The sequence below is a fragment of the Cajanus cajan genome, chromosome 8 (genome assembly GCF_000230855.2).
Source record: "Cajanus cajan strain Asha chromosome 8, NIPB_CcT2T_4, whole genome shotgun sequence".
Taxonomy (NCBI): domain Eukaryota; kingdom Viridiplantae; phylum Streptophyta; class Magnoliopsida; order Fabales; family Fabaceae; genus Cajanus; species Cajanus cajan.
Window position 1 is genome coordinate 51,748,424 of NC_138524.1, and position 16,279 is coordinate 51,764,702.

The 16,279-nt window shown below is 32.2% G+C and overlaps 1 protein-coding gene across 3 annotated transcripts in view; it reads left to right on the top strand.

Annotated features, from left to right (window-relative positions):
* LOC109816788 (plant/protein (DUF810)) overlaps positions 1–12,596 on the top strand; it is a 30,194-nt gene extending 17,598 nt beyond the window's left edge. For all 3 annotated transcript variants that reach the window (XM_020381908.3, XM_020381910.3, XM_020381907.3), the window contains exons 21-27: positions 2,471–2,552; positions 8,889–8,993; positions 9,079–9,185; positions 11,002–11,079; positions 11,153–11,248; positions 11,325–11,420; positions 12,152–12,596. In XM_020381908.3, coding sequence (XP_020237497.1) covers positions 2,471–2,552; positions 8,889–8,993; positions 9,079–9,185; positions 11,002–11,079; positions 11,153–11,248; positions 11,325–11,420; positions 12,152–12,325 — 738 coding nt within the window. In that variant the 3' untranslated portion in view covers positions 12,326–12,596. The remainder of the gene's footprint in view (positions 1–2,470; positions 2,553–8,888; positions 8,994–9,078; positions 9,186–11,001; positions 11,080–11,152; positions 11,249–11,324; positions 11,421–12,151) is intronic.
* The last annotated feature ends 3,683 nt before the right edge of the window (positions 12,597–16,279 follow it).

Here is a 16,279-nt window from a genome sequence, read left to right on the forward strand (position 1 = left end):
TAAAGGATCAAGAATGGCATGCTTTTTCGAACAGAAAAATATGTGGTTGGATGGAACCTCCTTGTCCTTTTTCATAGTAATTCATAGATGGTACCATTCTTCTGAAATATCATATTCAACTTGTTAAGTCTTAAGGAGATAATGCTGAATTTGATTTTGGAGCTTTTAAAATAGTTAGAAATCTGATCATGAGAAAACAGTTGTTTAAGAAGTTCATGTAGTTTTGGTACTGTCTTCACTGTGTATCATAAACCATTAAAATCTGTCAAAAACATGGATTATAAATTTGATAGTAGTTTGACATTAACATTTTGAAAGGTATACTGTCAATGTCTAAATTATTTTATTTGTGATAAGCTTAACCGATATTATATGGTTTAGATAATTGGGTGTGGGAGCAAGATTTGAATCCATAATCCATGTAGTTCAAACTGAAGGTTTTTATTTAATTTTTATTTTGAACTATGCATGAATATAATTAAAACTTTGAAACTGGTACAACTGTGCAAGAAATAATGAATTTAAGGTGGGTATGGGTGAATGAAAAGAATGAGATGCATGACTTGAAACAAGTGCAAGTATTCAGACCTTGTGAAGTTGAACAAATCAATACTACTTTGGTACATGTATCAGGGATTTATTTAGGATAAACCAAAGCAGAATAGAAGATGTATACATTAAATATGGGGTTCTTATGTATCACGTCTGAGACCAATGAGGATGGAGTCTAGTGGAAGGGGTTAGTCTCTTACAATGTGGTGAACAAAGGTTTGTATCTCTGAGGTGTCCAAATTTAGTGTCACACCATGCATTGAAAAGATTGCTTCTGAAGGAGACCTATCAGAAAAAGATATCACACCTGATAAAAGCTTAACATCTCTTGGCTGCTATTTTTCTTTCAAAATAAATATTTATGGGTTTTCTAATAGTGCTGGATACATTGCTTGTATAGGAATTGTCAAAACTTCAGGTCGAAGTTAGATAACCAACCACTAATAAAATAAATGGAGCTCAATTAAGAATAAGAACATTCACAAACAAATTGCTATAAATGGACACAACTAAAATCCCAAATATAAAATAACTAATATAAAAATACAACGGATTGAGTAGTATTTTTTTTTTTGCTTCCTTTTGGTATTATGCTCATGATCTCTTTAGGGCGGGGTGTCTTTGTTATAGATGTATAGAGATTGGGCTTCTGTGTTGTATATTTCTTTTGTTTTATTTTTTTTTATTTCTTTCCTTTTTTGGGTATCTACAAAGAGATTGGCATGCTGTGTTATATGTTTGTTGTTAGTTATTTTTATCTATCCTTTTATTTTTGGTCTTTTATTTACTTTTTGAGGATTCTCTTGCTTATATCTTCTTGATATTACTAATATCTGCATCATAAAGGATTGCATACAACAGAAAAGCCATAGCCCTTAGCCCACTAGCTGAGGTCAGCTGTATGAATTACAGTAAATGATGCCATTTGACTCTGTTAAAGACCAAAGTAAAAGGGGGAAATTTTAACACAAGAAATGGGAAGAAAACGAAAAGAAACCAAACACTTAAAGAATATAATTTTTTTTTCAATAAATAAAATCCTTTTTTTGTTTAACAAATCATCTGAAGATAATTGAAAGAATTCTGGTCAGAGTAGTTAAATCATAACACAGGGCCCTTAAATTGAAAGAACAAATAAATCCCTTTGAAGATATAGAAACAATAAATGTAGCTAGTTGAAGCCCTTTTATCTTCTTTCTCAGGCAAAATCTTAAGAATGTAGCAAATCATTCACTTGTTTTGTTAAGTGAATGATGTACTGGTTTTAGAGGACTGTTTTAAACAATATTCTCTTGCACAATCTCAATAATTGGAAAATGCGTTGGTGGGTTTTTTCCCCCACCTCTCTTGTGTGTTGTCAAATTATTAGTTTGTGGTCTAGACCATTGCATAACTGGCTAAGTTAGATATTGAGGTGGAATGAAAACTTTGGTGGATTTACTGAGGAGCAGGAATTTGGGTATATAAAGTTACTAATAGAATTCAGAGAATCAGAGAAATAGACAGAGAAAACTAAACTGAATTGTAAATCTTTCGTTAGAAGAAACATACAGAGAGGGTAACCTTTTATATCTGAACTGTACGACTCATTGCTGAGTCAGCAACACTAAATAACTAACAGACTGTAGCAGAAATAGAAATTACAATGTACACACAGATAAAACATAAATTTGACTATTTGCAGAGTCTAAAAGTAACGCTGAATCAATTGAAATGTATTTTGTCTTGATGACTGAGAAAATTCTCTCCTTAAAACAAATTTAGTAGCAACTTTGTTGGGAAAGTCCTTGTTGAGAATGCCAAAACTCTTCCTAAATAATCTTCTGTTTTAATATCTCTCTTTATATTTGTGATGCATATGCTGAATCTTTTTTTATTATGTTATGACATTAATGTAAGTTTTTTCTGCCATTTACAGTATGCAATTAATCATTTGAATAAGTTGGAAGATAACGTCTGGGAGCGATGGACAAGTAAAAGGTCCCAGGAAAAACTAATAAGTATGTGCTGAACTGTTATATCTGTATTTATTTTGTATGGTTACTACTAAAATTATAGTGTTTTTAGATATAGAGGGGGACAACTTAGATGAAAGAGAATGAAACACGGAATAAATGTTAACTGAGATGTATCACAGTGTCTTGATGTGTTTTCAGTAGTTCATAAAACTAGAGCATTAGCTCTTATTTATACTAATCATATCGTAATCTAACTATTTAAGGAAACAAATCATGATAAGATAAGGAAATATGAAAAGTAATCCTAAGAAATGATGTAAAATTAAGGAAATTAATCCTAAAGGATATGATAAAGATATAATTTTCATATATTTTAACACATTCTCACGCTTTCCCTCAAGCTAAAATTTACTAAGTTTAACTTACAAATAAACCCTTAATAATATAATTTGAGACTGTAGAATCATAGAATGGAGGGACTTTTGTGTTAGGGCATGCTAGAGAAGTCATTGTGGTGGAACAAACCAACGAAGAAGATGACTAGCGTAGTGTTAAAATATCTGAGGAATATCTGATAATATATTTTTTATATCTATTTTAGAGTATCCTAGATAATCTGTGAGAATTTTATTTTTATTTGTTTTATGATTTTTTTCCTTATTTAATTATGATTTTTTTTATTATAGGTCTATTGTATCATATTCATGTAAATAGGAATATTTTCTAATATTTGTATTTATTGCATTAAATCTATATTCTGTCGTGTAGTCAAGACACAGTTTCAGCATCTCTTCCATCTGCTTTCTCTCTTGCAACATGGTATCAAAGCAGTACCATCTTCCATTACATGTTCCGCCACAATTCTTTGTCGGGTTTGCAAAAATATAGAACTCCAATTGGTCACCTTTTCCATTGTCTCTTCTTCCAGTGTGATTGTCACCACATCCTGCTGCCATGTCTTATAGAAATATAGAGAGAGAAGTTGAGAGAGAGAGAAAGAAAGAATATTTCTGAAATGTAAAATATGTTTTCCGATGACTGAATAGAGAGTACAAGTTGTTTATAGAGACAACAGCTTCTAATAGAAGGTGTTGGGCTGTAACAGCTATTGGCCTATAATAGAAAACAATAAATGTGACTAACAATACTATTATCAGAAGTGGAAGAAATCATTCTTCTTCTTATTATTCAAATGATTGGTCTAGTACATAAATAGGTAAAACAGGGAAATAAAAAAGGAAACAAATAATAGGCAATTCCTATAATTAAATAGTAATCCCTATAAATCAGTAACAACAATAAAGAATAAATCATAGATCCTAATCCTTGAAATTCTGCAACATAATAATATCCCATAAATTTTGGGATTTCTATCCAACACTCCCCCTCAAGCTGGTGAATAGATGCTAGTCATTCCTAGCTTGCTAATATTAGACTCAAAATCTGACTTCAACAAAGCCTTTGTCAGCAGGTCTGCTTCTTGTAATTTGGTTGGAACATAATGTAGAGAAAATGTACCATTTTCCATTTCTGACTTGATGAAGTTTCTGTCAATTCTTACATGTTTCATCCTGTCATGTTGCACTGGGTTATGTACTATGTTTATGGCTGACTTGCTATCACTGTACAGTTTCACAGGCTCTTGAAGGGGAATAAATAAATCATGTAATAATCTTTTTATCCAAATCAGTTCACAAACTCCTTGAGCAATTGCTCTATATTCAGCCTCTGCACTGCTTCTTGCAACAACCGATTGTTTTTTACTTCTCCATGTCACTAGGTTTCCCCATACTTTTGTACAGTATCCTGTGGTAGATTTTGAATCTTCAATTGAACCTGCCCAATCAGCATCTGCAAAACACTCTACACTTCTGTGTTCATTTTTTCTGAACAGTAATCCCTTTCCAGGAGTACTTTTGAGATAACGAAGAATCTGATTTACAGCATCCAAATGCCTCTTCCTAGGAGAATGCATAAATTGACTTACCACACTAACACTGTAGGCAATATCTGGTCTAGTGAGAGATAGGTAGATTAGTTTTCCTACAAGGCGTTGATATCTCTCCTTTTCAACTAGAGGATCATCTTCAATAATCTTGTGCTTCCAATTTCGATCTAGGGGAGTTGTTGCAGGTCTACACCCCAATTTCCCTGTTTCTCGAAGCAAATCAAGAGTGTACTTCCTTTGTGAGATGAAAATACCTTTCTTGCTTCTAGCTATTTCCATCCCAAGAAAGTATTGAAGCTGCCCAAGATCTTTAACCTTGAATTCTGCTTGCAAACAACTTTTGAGATTGTCAATTTCTTGATTGTCATCACCTGTGATTACCATGTCATCTACATACACAATAAGAATAGCCCTTCTTTCATCTTTGGATTTTTTTACAAAAAGGGTGTGGTCTGCTTGGCTTTGAACATAGCCAAGTTGTTTCATAGTAGTGCTGAATCTTGTGAACCAGGCCCTTGGGGACTGTTTCAGTCCATACAGGGACTTATTTAACCTGCACACAACATCATTATTTTCTCCTTCAAATCCAGGGGGCAATTTCATATAAACTTCCTCCTCCAACTTCCCATTCAAGAAAGCATTCTTCACATCTAATTGGTGTAGTTTCCAATCCAGATTTGCTGCGAGAGAAATGAGAATTCTAATAGAATTAAGTTTTGCAACTGGTGCAAATGTTTCTTCATAATCTATACCATGGGTTTGGGTATAGCCTTGGGCCACTAGCCTCGCCTTATACCTTTCTATCTTCCCATCTGCACCCATTTTTGTGGTAAATATCCATCTGCAGCCCACAACTTTCTTCTCCTTGGGCAGCTTGACAATATCCCAGGTCTTATTTTCTTCTAGTGCAGCCATTTCCTCTAGGACAGCAGCTCTCCATTTTTCGTCTTTAAGAGCATCAAAGACAGTGTTTGGGATCTGAACTCTATCCAATTCTGTAACAAAAGCTCTATATCTCGGAGATAGGTTAGAATATGTGAGGAAATTTGATATAGAATGCTTTGTACAAGATCTAACTCCTTTTCGTAATGCAATAGGCAAGTCAAATTCATCCATAGTATCATTTTCAACATTAAGATTTTCAACTGCACAATTACCTTCAGTGTTACAGTCTATTGCTTCCACATGATTTGGCTCCAAGTCTGAAGATTGACCTTGCAAAGGAACATTATGTCTCCTAGTGTAGAATTTTGGAAAAAATTTGAACTCATTTTGAGTCCTCTTTTCTAATTCTCCCCCTTGACTGGTTATTGGTGTAGATTCTGTTTCAGATTCTTTTTGTATAGGTTCAGGTAAAGGAAGAGAAATTGGAAGAGAGATGGAAGGATCCCAATGATGAGGTTCAATCATATTCTCCCCCTGAAACGAATCATTGTGAAAGAAAGGTTGATTTTCAAGAAAAGTGATATCACATGATATGTAGAACCTTTTGGATTTTGGGCAGTAACATTTGTACCCTTTTTGTGTGGGAGAATAGCCAAGGAATATACATTTATGAGATTTTGGATCCAGTTTTCCTCTTGTAGGACTTGAGTTATGAACAAAGACTGTACAGCCGAATATTTTTGGTTGAATAGACTCCAACATTCTGACTAAAGGAAAAAAACTTTTTAGACAGTTAAGAGGGGTTAAAAATTGGAGAGGTTTGGAGGGAAGACGATTGATAAGATAGGTAGCAGTTAACACAGCTTCTCCCCAAAAATGGTTGGGAACATTTGTGGTGAACATAAGAGAACGAGCAACCTCCAAAATGTGCCAATTTTTTCTTTCAGCAACCCCGTTTTGTTGCGGGGTATGATTGCAAGAACTTTGATGGAATATGCCATGTTCATGTAGGTAACCATTAAGATCATTAGAGAAGTATTCCCGCCCATTATCAGTACGAAGGATGTGAATTGAGGAGCCAAAAATATTGGTGACAAGTTTATGAAATTGTTTAAAGGTTGTGCTGGCTTCAGATTTTTCTTTCAAGAGGTACACCCAACACACACGAGTATGGTCATCTATAAAGGTGATAAACCATCTAGCGCCATTTATGTTAGGAATTCGAGAAGGACCCCATATGTCACTATGAATGAGGTGGAAGGGTTGTGATGGTTGATAGGGATGAGAGGGATAATTAGTTCGAGATTGTTTTGCAAGAATGCAATGTTCACACCTAAAAGAAGAAATATTTTTATTGATGAATGAATCTGGATACAAGTGTTTCAAATAATTGAAATTAGGGTGACCAAGACGGTTGTGCCATAGAAAAACATTTGAATCTGACACGGTTGATAGGGAGATGGTTTGAGGAGAATCCGACTTTGATGGTGAATTAGATACAAAGTACAGACCATTATGTTCCTTAGCACTGCCAATCATCATCCCCGAAGACAAATCCTGAAAAATACAGTGAGAAGGGTAAAAAATTATTGCACAATTTAGATCTTTAGTCAATTTACTGGCAGATATGAGACTGTATTTTAATTCAGGAACATAAAGGACAGATTTTAGTTTTAGTCCTGACAGGTTTAAGTCACCAGTACCAGCTACCATTGATGAATTACCGTCAGCTACTGTAATAGTAACACCTTTATCAACTTTCTTGTATGACGTAAAGTCAGCCAATGACCCTGTCATATGGTCAGTAGCTCCAGAATCTAGGATCCATTCTCCTGTATTTTCCTGTCTAGACAAGAAAGAAAACTGACCATTACCTTTGTGAGCAATGTTTGCTGTAGAGTTTTCTGGTGCAGAAGCTTCAGGTTTGAGTTGAGAGAGTAGGTTCTTTAGCATATCCATTTGCTCATCAGAAAAAATAGCAGAATATTGTTTCTTTAAATCTGCAGAAGATTCAGCAACATTAACAGAGGCAGCAGCTTTGCGCTGACTTCTAGGTTTCCAATCTGCAGGTTTTCCATGAATGAGCCAGCATGTCTCCTTGGTGTGGTAAGGTTTTTGGCAATGATCACACCATGTCTTGGCCTCTTTAGGACGGATAGTCTTTAGATCATTTTTCCGAGACACAAGAGCTGAGTTTTGGAGGTCTGAGTACATCTCCTGAACAGTGGTCCATATTTCATGGGCAGTTTTGCAGAAAAGGTAAGTTCTGCCAATTTTAAGTTCCATTGAGTTTATCAACCAAGCCATGACAATGGAGTTCTCTGCATCCCAGTTACTGTAGGAAGGATCAGTCATTGGTGGAGCTGCAGAAGTCCCTGTAAGATAGCCCATTTTTCCTTTCCCTTTGATGACAAGAAGGACCGACTGGTACCATTCTCGAAAGTTTAACCCATTTAATTTGTGTTGGGTTATTTGAATTGAGGGGTTTAGGTCAATAGGTTGGAAAGATGAAGCCATATGGGCTGGGTTGTTTAGGTTTCTATTGGAAGGCGAAATATTTTCTGGTGTGGATGGTTGTGTGGGTGGCGCATCAGCCATGAAACTTTATTGAATTTTCATCTACGATGAAGAAGAATTGGCTCTTGATACCATATTATCAGAAGTGGAAGAAATCATTCTTCTTCTTATTATTCAAATGATTGGTCTAGTACATAAATAGGTAAAACAGGGAAATAAAAAAGGAAACAAATAATAGGCAATTCCTATAATTAAATAGTAATCCCTATAAATCAGTAACAACAATAAAGAATAAATCATAGATCCTAATCCTTGAAATTCTGCAACATAATAATATCCCATAAATTTTGGGATTTCTATCCAACAAATACAATAGAAAATAATAAAACAGAAACTTCTCTATAAATCCTGAACTACTGTTGTACATATAAGTAAAAGAGTAAAATTATACTCCAATAATGTCATGATTTTCCAACAACTCTTTTGTTGACAGGTCTTCTTAGCCTGCCAATTCTATATTTGGCCTCCCTTTCAAGTTTTGGAACACAGTTCCTCCTTTCCTTGCATGAACATTTATTTTGCTTGTAATTGGGTAGGATTAAACAAACATGTGGCTCTGTATGGACAGTGAGGTGGTGAGGGGCATTCATCATAAAGTACTTTTTGTGCTTTTTTGGTATTGTGTCTTGTTCCCTAATTTCTGTAAAAGTTTAAAGTTGTACAATTTTTCTGTCTAATGAAATTTCTATTATTGAAATAAAGAGATTCAGAATTGCAGTGATATGATTCAATCTATCAATGAAACATGTGATTTTTGCTATACATTGATAAACCATGATTATGCATAATAAATTTGTAGTTAATACTGTTTTTGACCTATTGTTATCATGTATATGAGAACATGTCAATATTCAATTTGTTTCCTCCTTTTATGTCTTTCTTTCTCAAAATGATGATAATAATAATTGATCAGAGTACTGAAAACTGTTTAATTTCTGACACTTGTACTACAATCCTTTTGTCATTAGAGAAATCCTTGGATGAGAAGTCTAAAAGTTTTTCTCAAAAGGATACATTTGAGGGAAGTAGAAAAGTTATAAATGCTGCTATGGACCGCATTTGTGAGTACACAGGTGAGAATATGGAACTCTGTCTCTCTTCTTTTCTCACAAACGAAACTTCTCTAATCACTTTATTGGGTTAATTATCAACTTGCAGGAACTAAAATCATCTTCTGTGATCTGAGAGTTCCATTTATGGACAACTTATATAAACCCAGTGTCTCAGGTGCTAGATTGGATGCACTTATTGAACCACTTGATATGGTAACGTTTGTCTCATTAGGAAGATGTCATTTTTATATTATACGGGTTAGATAGCTTTCGATTGCAAATACAGTCTCTGAATATTATATGCTGTCAAAAGTAAAATCTTAGGTTGCATCAATCTCATTTAACTACTCTTCCACTAAATTCAAATTTGGGTGTACACAGAGATGGTTGTAGGCATAGCCTACTAAGGCTTATGTTTATAGCCACAATTTTGTGGCATCTCCATAAAACTTATAATATATGTCTCACCTGTTGCTGATCCTTGTAGAACACAAAATACTCGCCCTATGCAGACTAGATCTAAGTCTGGCACGGTCAAACCTGTGGCAGGGTATCTATTGGCTGTAAGTGAGTACTTAGGGTGAAGTACCTGATTGTACAGTAAATAAGAACAAAAGCTAGACTTGTAGACGAGGGGATTCACTAACAATTTGGTTGTGATCTGGTGATTAAATCTGTCACTGTTTGGCTCATCCTCACAGACACTCTCTTATCATTGGGGGGAGCTATAAATAGCTGAGCCCAGTTATTCTCTGTTGCAATTCAGTTCATCAGTTGCCAACTGCAGTTATCATTTTCTCTCATTCACACTGAAATTTAGCAGTCTTGAAAAATGTCTTGCGTATGCAATGTTATGCTTTGCATGACTAATTCATGCTATGTTGATGTTGGATAGCCGCCTTAATTTTGGTCACCCCTAGCCCATTGCGGCCACTTTGAGGGCTGCCTTAAGTGCAGCCTCAGCGATGCTGGTTTAATACTACATCAGCTGGAGATATGGCTTAAATATAACTAGAGCTTGAAGAATTTTTATTTTACAAGCTGATTTTTTGGAATTGAATTAAGCCCTACACCTAAATTCTAAGATTATGTCTTAGATCCATTGTTGGGCTACCTGCATTTGCCACTCCTGCTTTAATTGTGGTCTTTTTGGGGATTTAATTAATTGCAGCCTCAAGGGTGATGGTTTCGCACATCGACTTAAGATATGACTTATAGAGAGTTTATAAGGCTTAGGCAAGCAATTTTGTGAGATTGAGTTATGCCCTAAGCCCAAATTCTAAGAGTTCATGATGAATGTGTGATGTTACATTTAAAAAAATCTTTGATTAGTGCTCGAGCCGGATGATGAAAAATTATCATATCTGGTTCTTTCGGAGGATGGATCTATAAGAATTCACCTATCCCAATAAAAAAAAAACCTGACTTGAATGATCCTGTATTAAGAGCTAAATTGGCTAAAGGAATGGGTCATAATTATTATGGAGAACCCGCATGGCCCAACGATCTTTTATATATTTTTCCAGTAGTAATTCTAGGTACTATTACCTGTAATGTAGGCTTAGCAGTTCTAGAACCATCAATGATTGGGGAACCCACGGATCCATTTGCAACTCCTTTGGAAATACTACCTGAATGGTATTTCTTTCCCGTATTTCAAATACTTCGTACATATGCATTGTGTACACAAGATTGTTATTTATGTTTGATAAATGAAAGTAAAGTAAAATCAGGCACATAGATCAGTGAGGCCTTTGCCGAGGGCTTCATTTTTGTGAAGGCTAAAAAATTATTGATCACGTGTATATACATAATTATAAAAATAAATTTTAATTTCAGAATTTGTTGTTAAATGTAGAAATTATAATACCACTTGAAATATTAAATGCGGATTCACTTGAAAGGTTTTTAAACGTCTGTTAACAAGCATCACTCACCAATCATCACATTATATGTGGATTCACTTGAAAGTTTGAAATTTTTACCATGTGTAATTGATCATTTGCTTGTCATTTTTGACTTATTGTAGGAACTTAGCCAACTTTGTGATATTGTTGTGGAGCCTCTCAGGGATCGCATAGTGACCAGTCTTCTTCAGGCATCATTGGTTGGTATCTTGGCCTTTCTTTTGATAAATTCATCTCTAGTATTGTGATTTTAACATTTTTCCTGCATTCCAGGATGGCTTACTCCGTGTTATCTTAGATGGGGGACCATTAAGAGTTTTCTTTCCTGGTGATGCAAAATTGTTAGAGGAAGATCTGGAGATCTTAAAGGTAGATTATCCTACTCTAGTGAATCAAATGCCATCTACAATTTGCTACAGACTAATCTGATCTTTGCTTTTTGTAGGAATTCTTTATATCCGGAGGTGACGGCCTTCCTCGGGGTGTTGTCGAGAATCAGGTTGCACGTGTTCGGCATGTGATCAAGTTGCATGGCTATGAGGTTAGTTCATCTACTTAAATTTTTACCAAGGACGTGCGCGAATAAATTTCTCCATAAGTTCTTGAGATAAAAAAAATAGGAGGAAAAAGTGAAATAAGAAATTTTCATAAACAAAAACTAGCTTGATGTAAAATTAAAAACTAAACTTTTGAAGAAGTTAATGAGAGTTTTTACAAATTAACCTATGCAAAAGCTAATTTTAGTTTATGAAGTAGTTTATTTTATTTTTCCTTATTTTCTTTTTTATGAAATGTTTCTGGAAAATTTTATCTAATCTAACAAATAATATCATATCATAAGGTCTTGTTTGGTGTTGATTGTGTTCATATTGCTATATTTCATTGTCAAACTCATGATTATATTTAAATTCTCTTGTAAACTGGTTGTTCACTGGATGATGTACCCTATAATTTATTACAACAAAAGCTTTATCCTATGTTAGAGATCTTCGACTGATTAGTTATAAAATCATAATAGTATATATATCTAGAGAACAATTTTCACCTGTTATGTCAGGTTAGATTAGGCCCATAATTCATTTCTTAAAATGGTATTAGAGTTTTATCCTAATAGATGAGCTCTTATATCGATTAATGTTATGTTGGTTGTCCAATGCCTAACACAACCCTCATTTATTCGAGTTTGAGAGTGGCTATTTGTCACTGATAGAAAATATTTTCTTGTAACAATGATTCCTGCGAAAGTATGTACTGATCTGTGTTATTTTGCAGACCCGAGAGTTGATTGAAGACTTGAAATCTGCTAGTGGCATAGAAATGCATGGTGGCAAAAGCAAACTAGGAACTGATTCCAAAACTCTATTAAGAATTTTATGCCACAGGAGTGACTCAGAAGCGTCTCAGTTTCTGAAGAAACAATACAAAATACCCAGTTCTTCTGCTTAGAGGAGGAATCTGTACAACAAAAGAGAAGAAGCAAAATTTTCATTTTGGTGCTAGCTTTATGTGAATATTCATTGATGCCAATGTGCCTTTTTTGTTGGAATTATTAAAATTACCCCCTTGGTGTATATTTAGGGGGCATAACTGTTTTATTTTCCTTTCATTTTTGTTTTAATCTAACTACAATGTTCTTGATCTTCATTTGTAAAATTTCCTCCATGTGAATACTGTAAGAATTCAATTAATGAAGCTGTGATTCTTTTCTTTAAGAAAACTTCAACTGAATGTAACCTAACTTCCGAATAATGCAATTTTTTTTTGCCTATTCTACTTGAATGAGCAAATAAACTGTGAAAATAATTGTTTAGTAGAAAGAAAGTGCGATCTTTTAGGAATTTGTGTATGTACGAAAACTGTTTAAAACTATGGTGCTTTAAATTATTTTTTATAATTTAATATGCAGCCAATGTACACAGTGTTTGAGCAAATAATTTTTCGTAAATAGCATAGCTGATGTTTATGAATTTGTGTAAAATTTTACATTGTTAATCAATAAAGAATCATGATAGATATAATTTTTAAGATAGCTATTATAAAAGTTAATGTATAATGTGAACACTAAATTTTGTTTGGGTAATAATAATAAACATACAAAACTTGAGAAAGTTAAAAATGAAAATGTATTAAAAATAATTAAAAAAAATCAAATAAACCAAATTCCATCTGCTTCAATATACATTGTTTTATTTTTGGGTTTGTAACTCAATTTTAAAAGTGATAAAAGAAAAAGAGAGAGAATAGTTCAAAAAGGAGAGAGAGAGAACATTAAAAAGAAACAAATGAACTGAATAAATTTTTTATTTCAATAATAGAAAAAATTATTTTCCAAACTAACACTCCCGTGGATTAGTTACAAAAAATACAACTATTATTTTTAAAGGTTGAAGTTTCCTCCAGTGCAAGTTAAGGAAAATCTTCCCACCCGATAGGAAGTTGGTTTGGCTCTCCCTAACTCGATTCTGGTTTTAAATTATAGGCTAAAAACTTATTTTGGTCTCTTATAATAATTTTTTGTTTCAATTTAGTCCAACTTTTATTTTTGGTCTCAATTTGGTCCCAAATAAATTAATTGGTCTCAATTTGGTCCCTAATAAATTAATTGGTTTCAATTTGGGACTTCTGTCCAAATTATTTAAACGGAGTTAACTGTATGGTCATGTGGATGTCACGTAGATGCATAGGTGGATGCCACGTGGATGCCAATTTTTTTTTAAAACAGCTGGAACCAGAACGGCCCGTTCTGAAACCAGAACGGGCCGTTCTGGTTACACTTTTAGTGAGTACATTTTGCACCCGGAACGGCCTGTTCCAGATGTAAAATTTACAAACTAAAGTTCCGGGTGCAAAATGTACTCACTAAAAGTGTAACCAGAATGGCCCGTTCTGGTTTCAAAACGGGTCGTTCTAATTCCAGACTGCTAAGCATAAACAATCAATGATTATTGTTCACGGTTGTGAATCATGGAAGGAAAAAGACCCAAGATACAAAGCATTTCAAACACTGAATTTGGTAATATTGTCAATGGAAATTGATAACTTCAATTGCTAAACAGTTAAGCTATACAGTGTAAAATTAAGGACAATGCAATGTATCACTAAAACAATTATTGTTTAATTATTTTTTATTTTGTGGTAAAATTATCTTCATTTTTAATGAAGAAAAAATTTACTTACTTCAAGAGTAAGTCTTGATAGATTTATTCTATTTAATAATTAATGTTCTATATCAAATTTTTAAGAATTTAATTGTTAAATTAAAAAGTTTTTCATGTATAGATCAAATTTATAAAAAATTTTAAAAAATTAAAAATCATATGATACTTCGTTAAATTAATTCAAATTAACATATAAAATATTTTTGTTTTAAATGAATGTAAAAATTTAGAGGACACTAAAAGAAAATAAATTAATAATTTTATTATGTTTGTCTTATTAATTTTTATCATTTTATTCTTCTAATTTTAAATAAGTTGCAAAAAATTATAAAGTGACACTTAAATATTTCTTCAGAGAGAAAGAGAAAAAGAAAAAATTATTAGTCTATTTATAAGACAATTATATTTTATAAAAATAAATAATTTTAAAATTTCTACCATAAAAAAATATTTTTCAAAATTTTTAATAAAATTAATAAAGAATATTCTATTCTCAGTCTTGGAACGGACCGTTCTGAATCCAGAACGGCCCGTTCGGAGTCCAGAACGGCCCGTTCTAAATTATATATATATATATATATATATATATAATTAGAGGTATAAAACTCTCTCACCGAATTTGTTTATATTAAGGTTAAGGTGATACTTTTAGTTGCGATTCTACACTCAAGGTGGGGATCAAACCCTGATTCTACACTCAAGGTGGGGATCAAACCCTGGTTCTTGGTTAAGGAGAATAAATGTCGAATTATTTGTATTAACAACTTTTGATTTATTTTTTAAGTTTTAAACAAACAATTATTTAAATATTAAAAATAATTTTATGATTATTTAAAGGGTAAAAGAATTATTTTGGTAAGGTATTATTTTATGTAAAATTGCAATGTATTAGGGATGACAATAGGTGAGATAGGTATGAGTTTCTCTATACCCGTCCCCATTTTCGTTCTTGTTCCCGTTCCATATACCCATTCCCGTTCACGTACTTAATGGGTATGAAATTGGTGTCTCCATCCTCGTATCCGTCAGGTATTAAATATCTGCTCCATATTCGTTTAAAAATTAATTAAATATTATTTTTTTGTAAAAAATATATAAAAAAAAAAAAGAAACAAGAATTTGAACATAAAATAATAATTACAAAATTACATTAATTAAAATTTATTTGACATAAATTAAAAATAGAGTAAGAAATTATATAAATTTTAAGTAAAATCTAAAAAAATATAAATTAAATATTTATAAATTTTAAGGGGTACAGGTACGGGACGAGTATGTATATATCCATCCCATTCGCAATCCAATTTGATGAATCGGATATTACTCGTACCTGTATCTATATCCGATTAAATCGGGTATTCTCCGTTGAAATTGGGATGAATTTAGACATTATTTATGGGTACAAATTTATTTGTCATCCCTATAATGTATTGAATAAATTAATTTAAATTGGAGTTGCTACAATATCTTTAAAAAAAATTTAATGTGTACCAATAAAATAAATAGATGTCAATTAATGATGTCACATCAACTTTTCAAATAAATTTTAGTTTATTTCATTTAATTTAATTTTTTATAGAATAAATTACATTTCATTCTCATGAGAGATACAAATATTACATTACCTCCCACTTATGTTAAAAATTAAAGTCTCCTCGCACAACAAATTTCAATGTATGATACTTTACTTATTTTTTAAATTTTTCATTAAAGTTCGATTAACTTCTGGTAAAAAAAACAATTATTACCAAAACACTTGAACAAATTCAAATATGTTACATTTTAACCATTTATCTCTTGATTTACATATTTAATTATTATTTTAAAATTATAATAAAACTTGCTAAAATTAACTATAAATCTTAAAAAGATATTTTTCATTATTATCTTTACTAGGTAAAATAAACTCAAAAACAAGTTTGAAGATATTATTAAATTAATGTTGTTAATGTAATATTTTTACAAATATTTAAATAAAATAATATTTTTATTATATAGTATTAATTATATATATTAAAGAAAATATATAAGTATTAAGGTATTTTTTATCCAGTATTAAATTCATTATTAATTAATGTTACTAAAATAATACTTTAACAATATCTAGATAAACTAGTATTTTATGGTAAAGTATTATTTATTATTTTTAATTAATGTAATGTAAAATATGTATATTAAATATATAATTTTTAAATAACTATATTTTTATTAAAATATGTTATTAAATAAAATATAATTATTA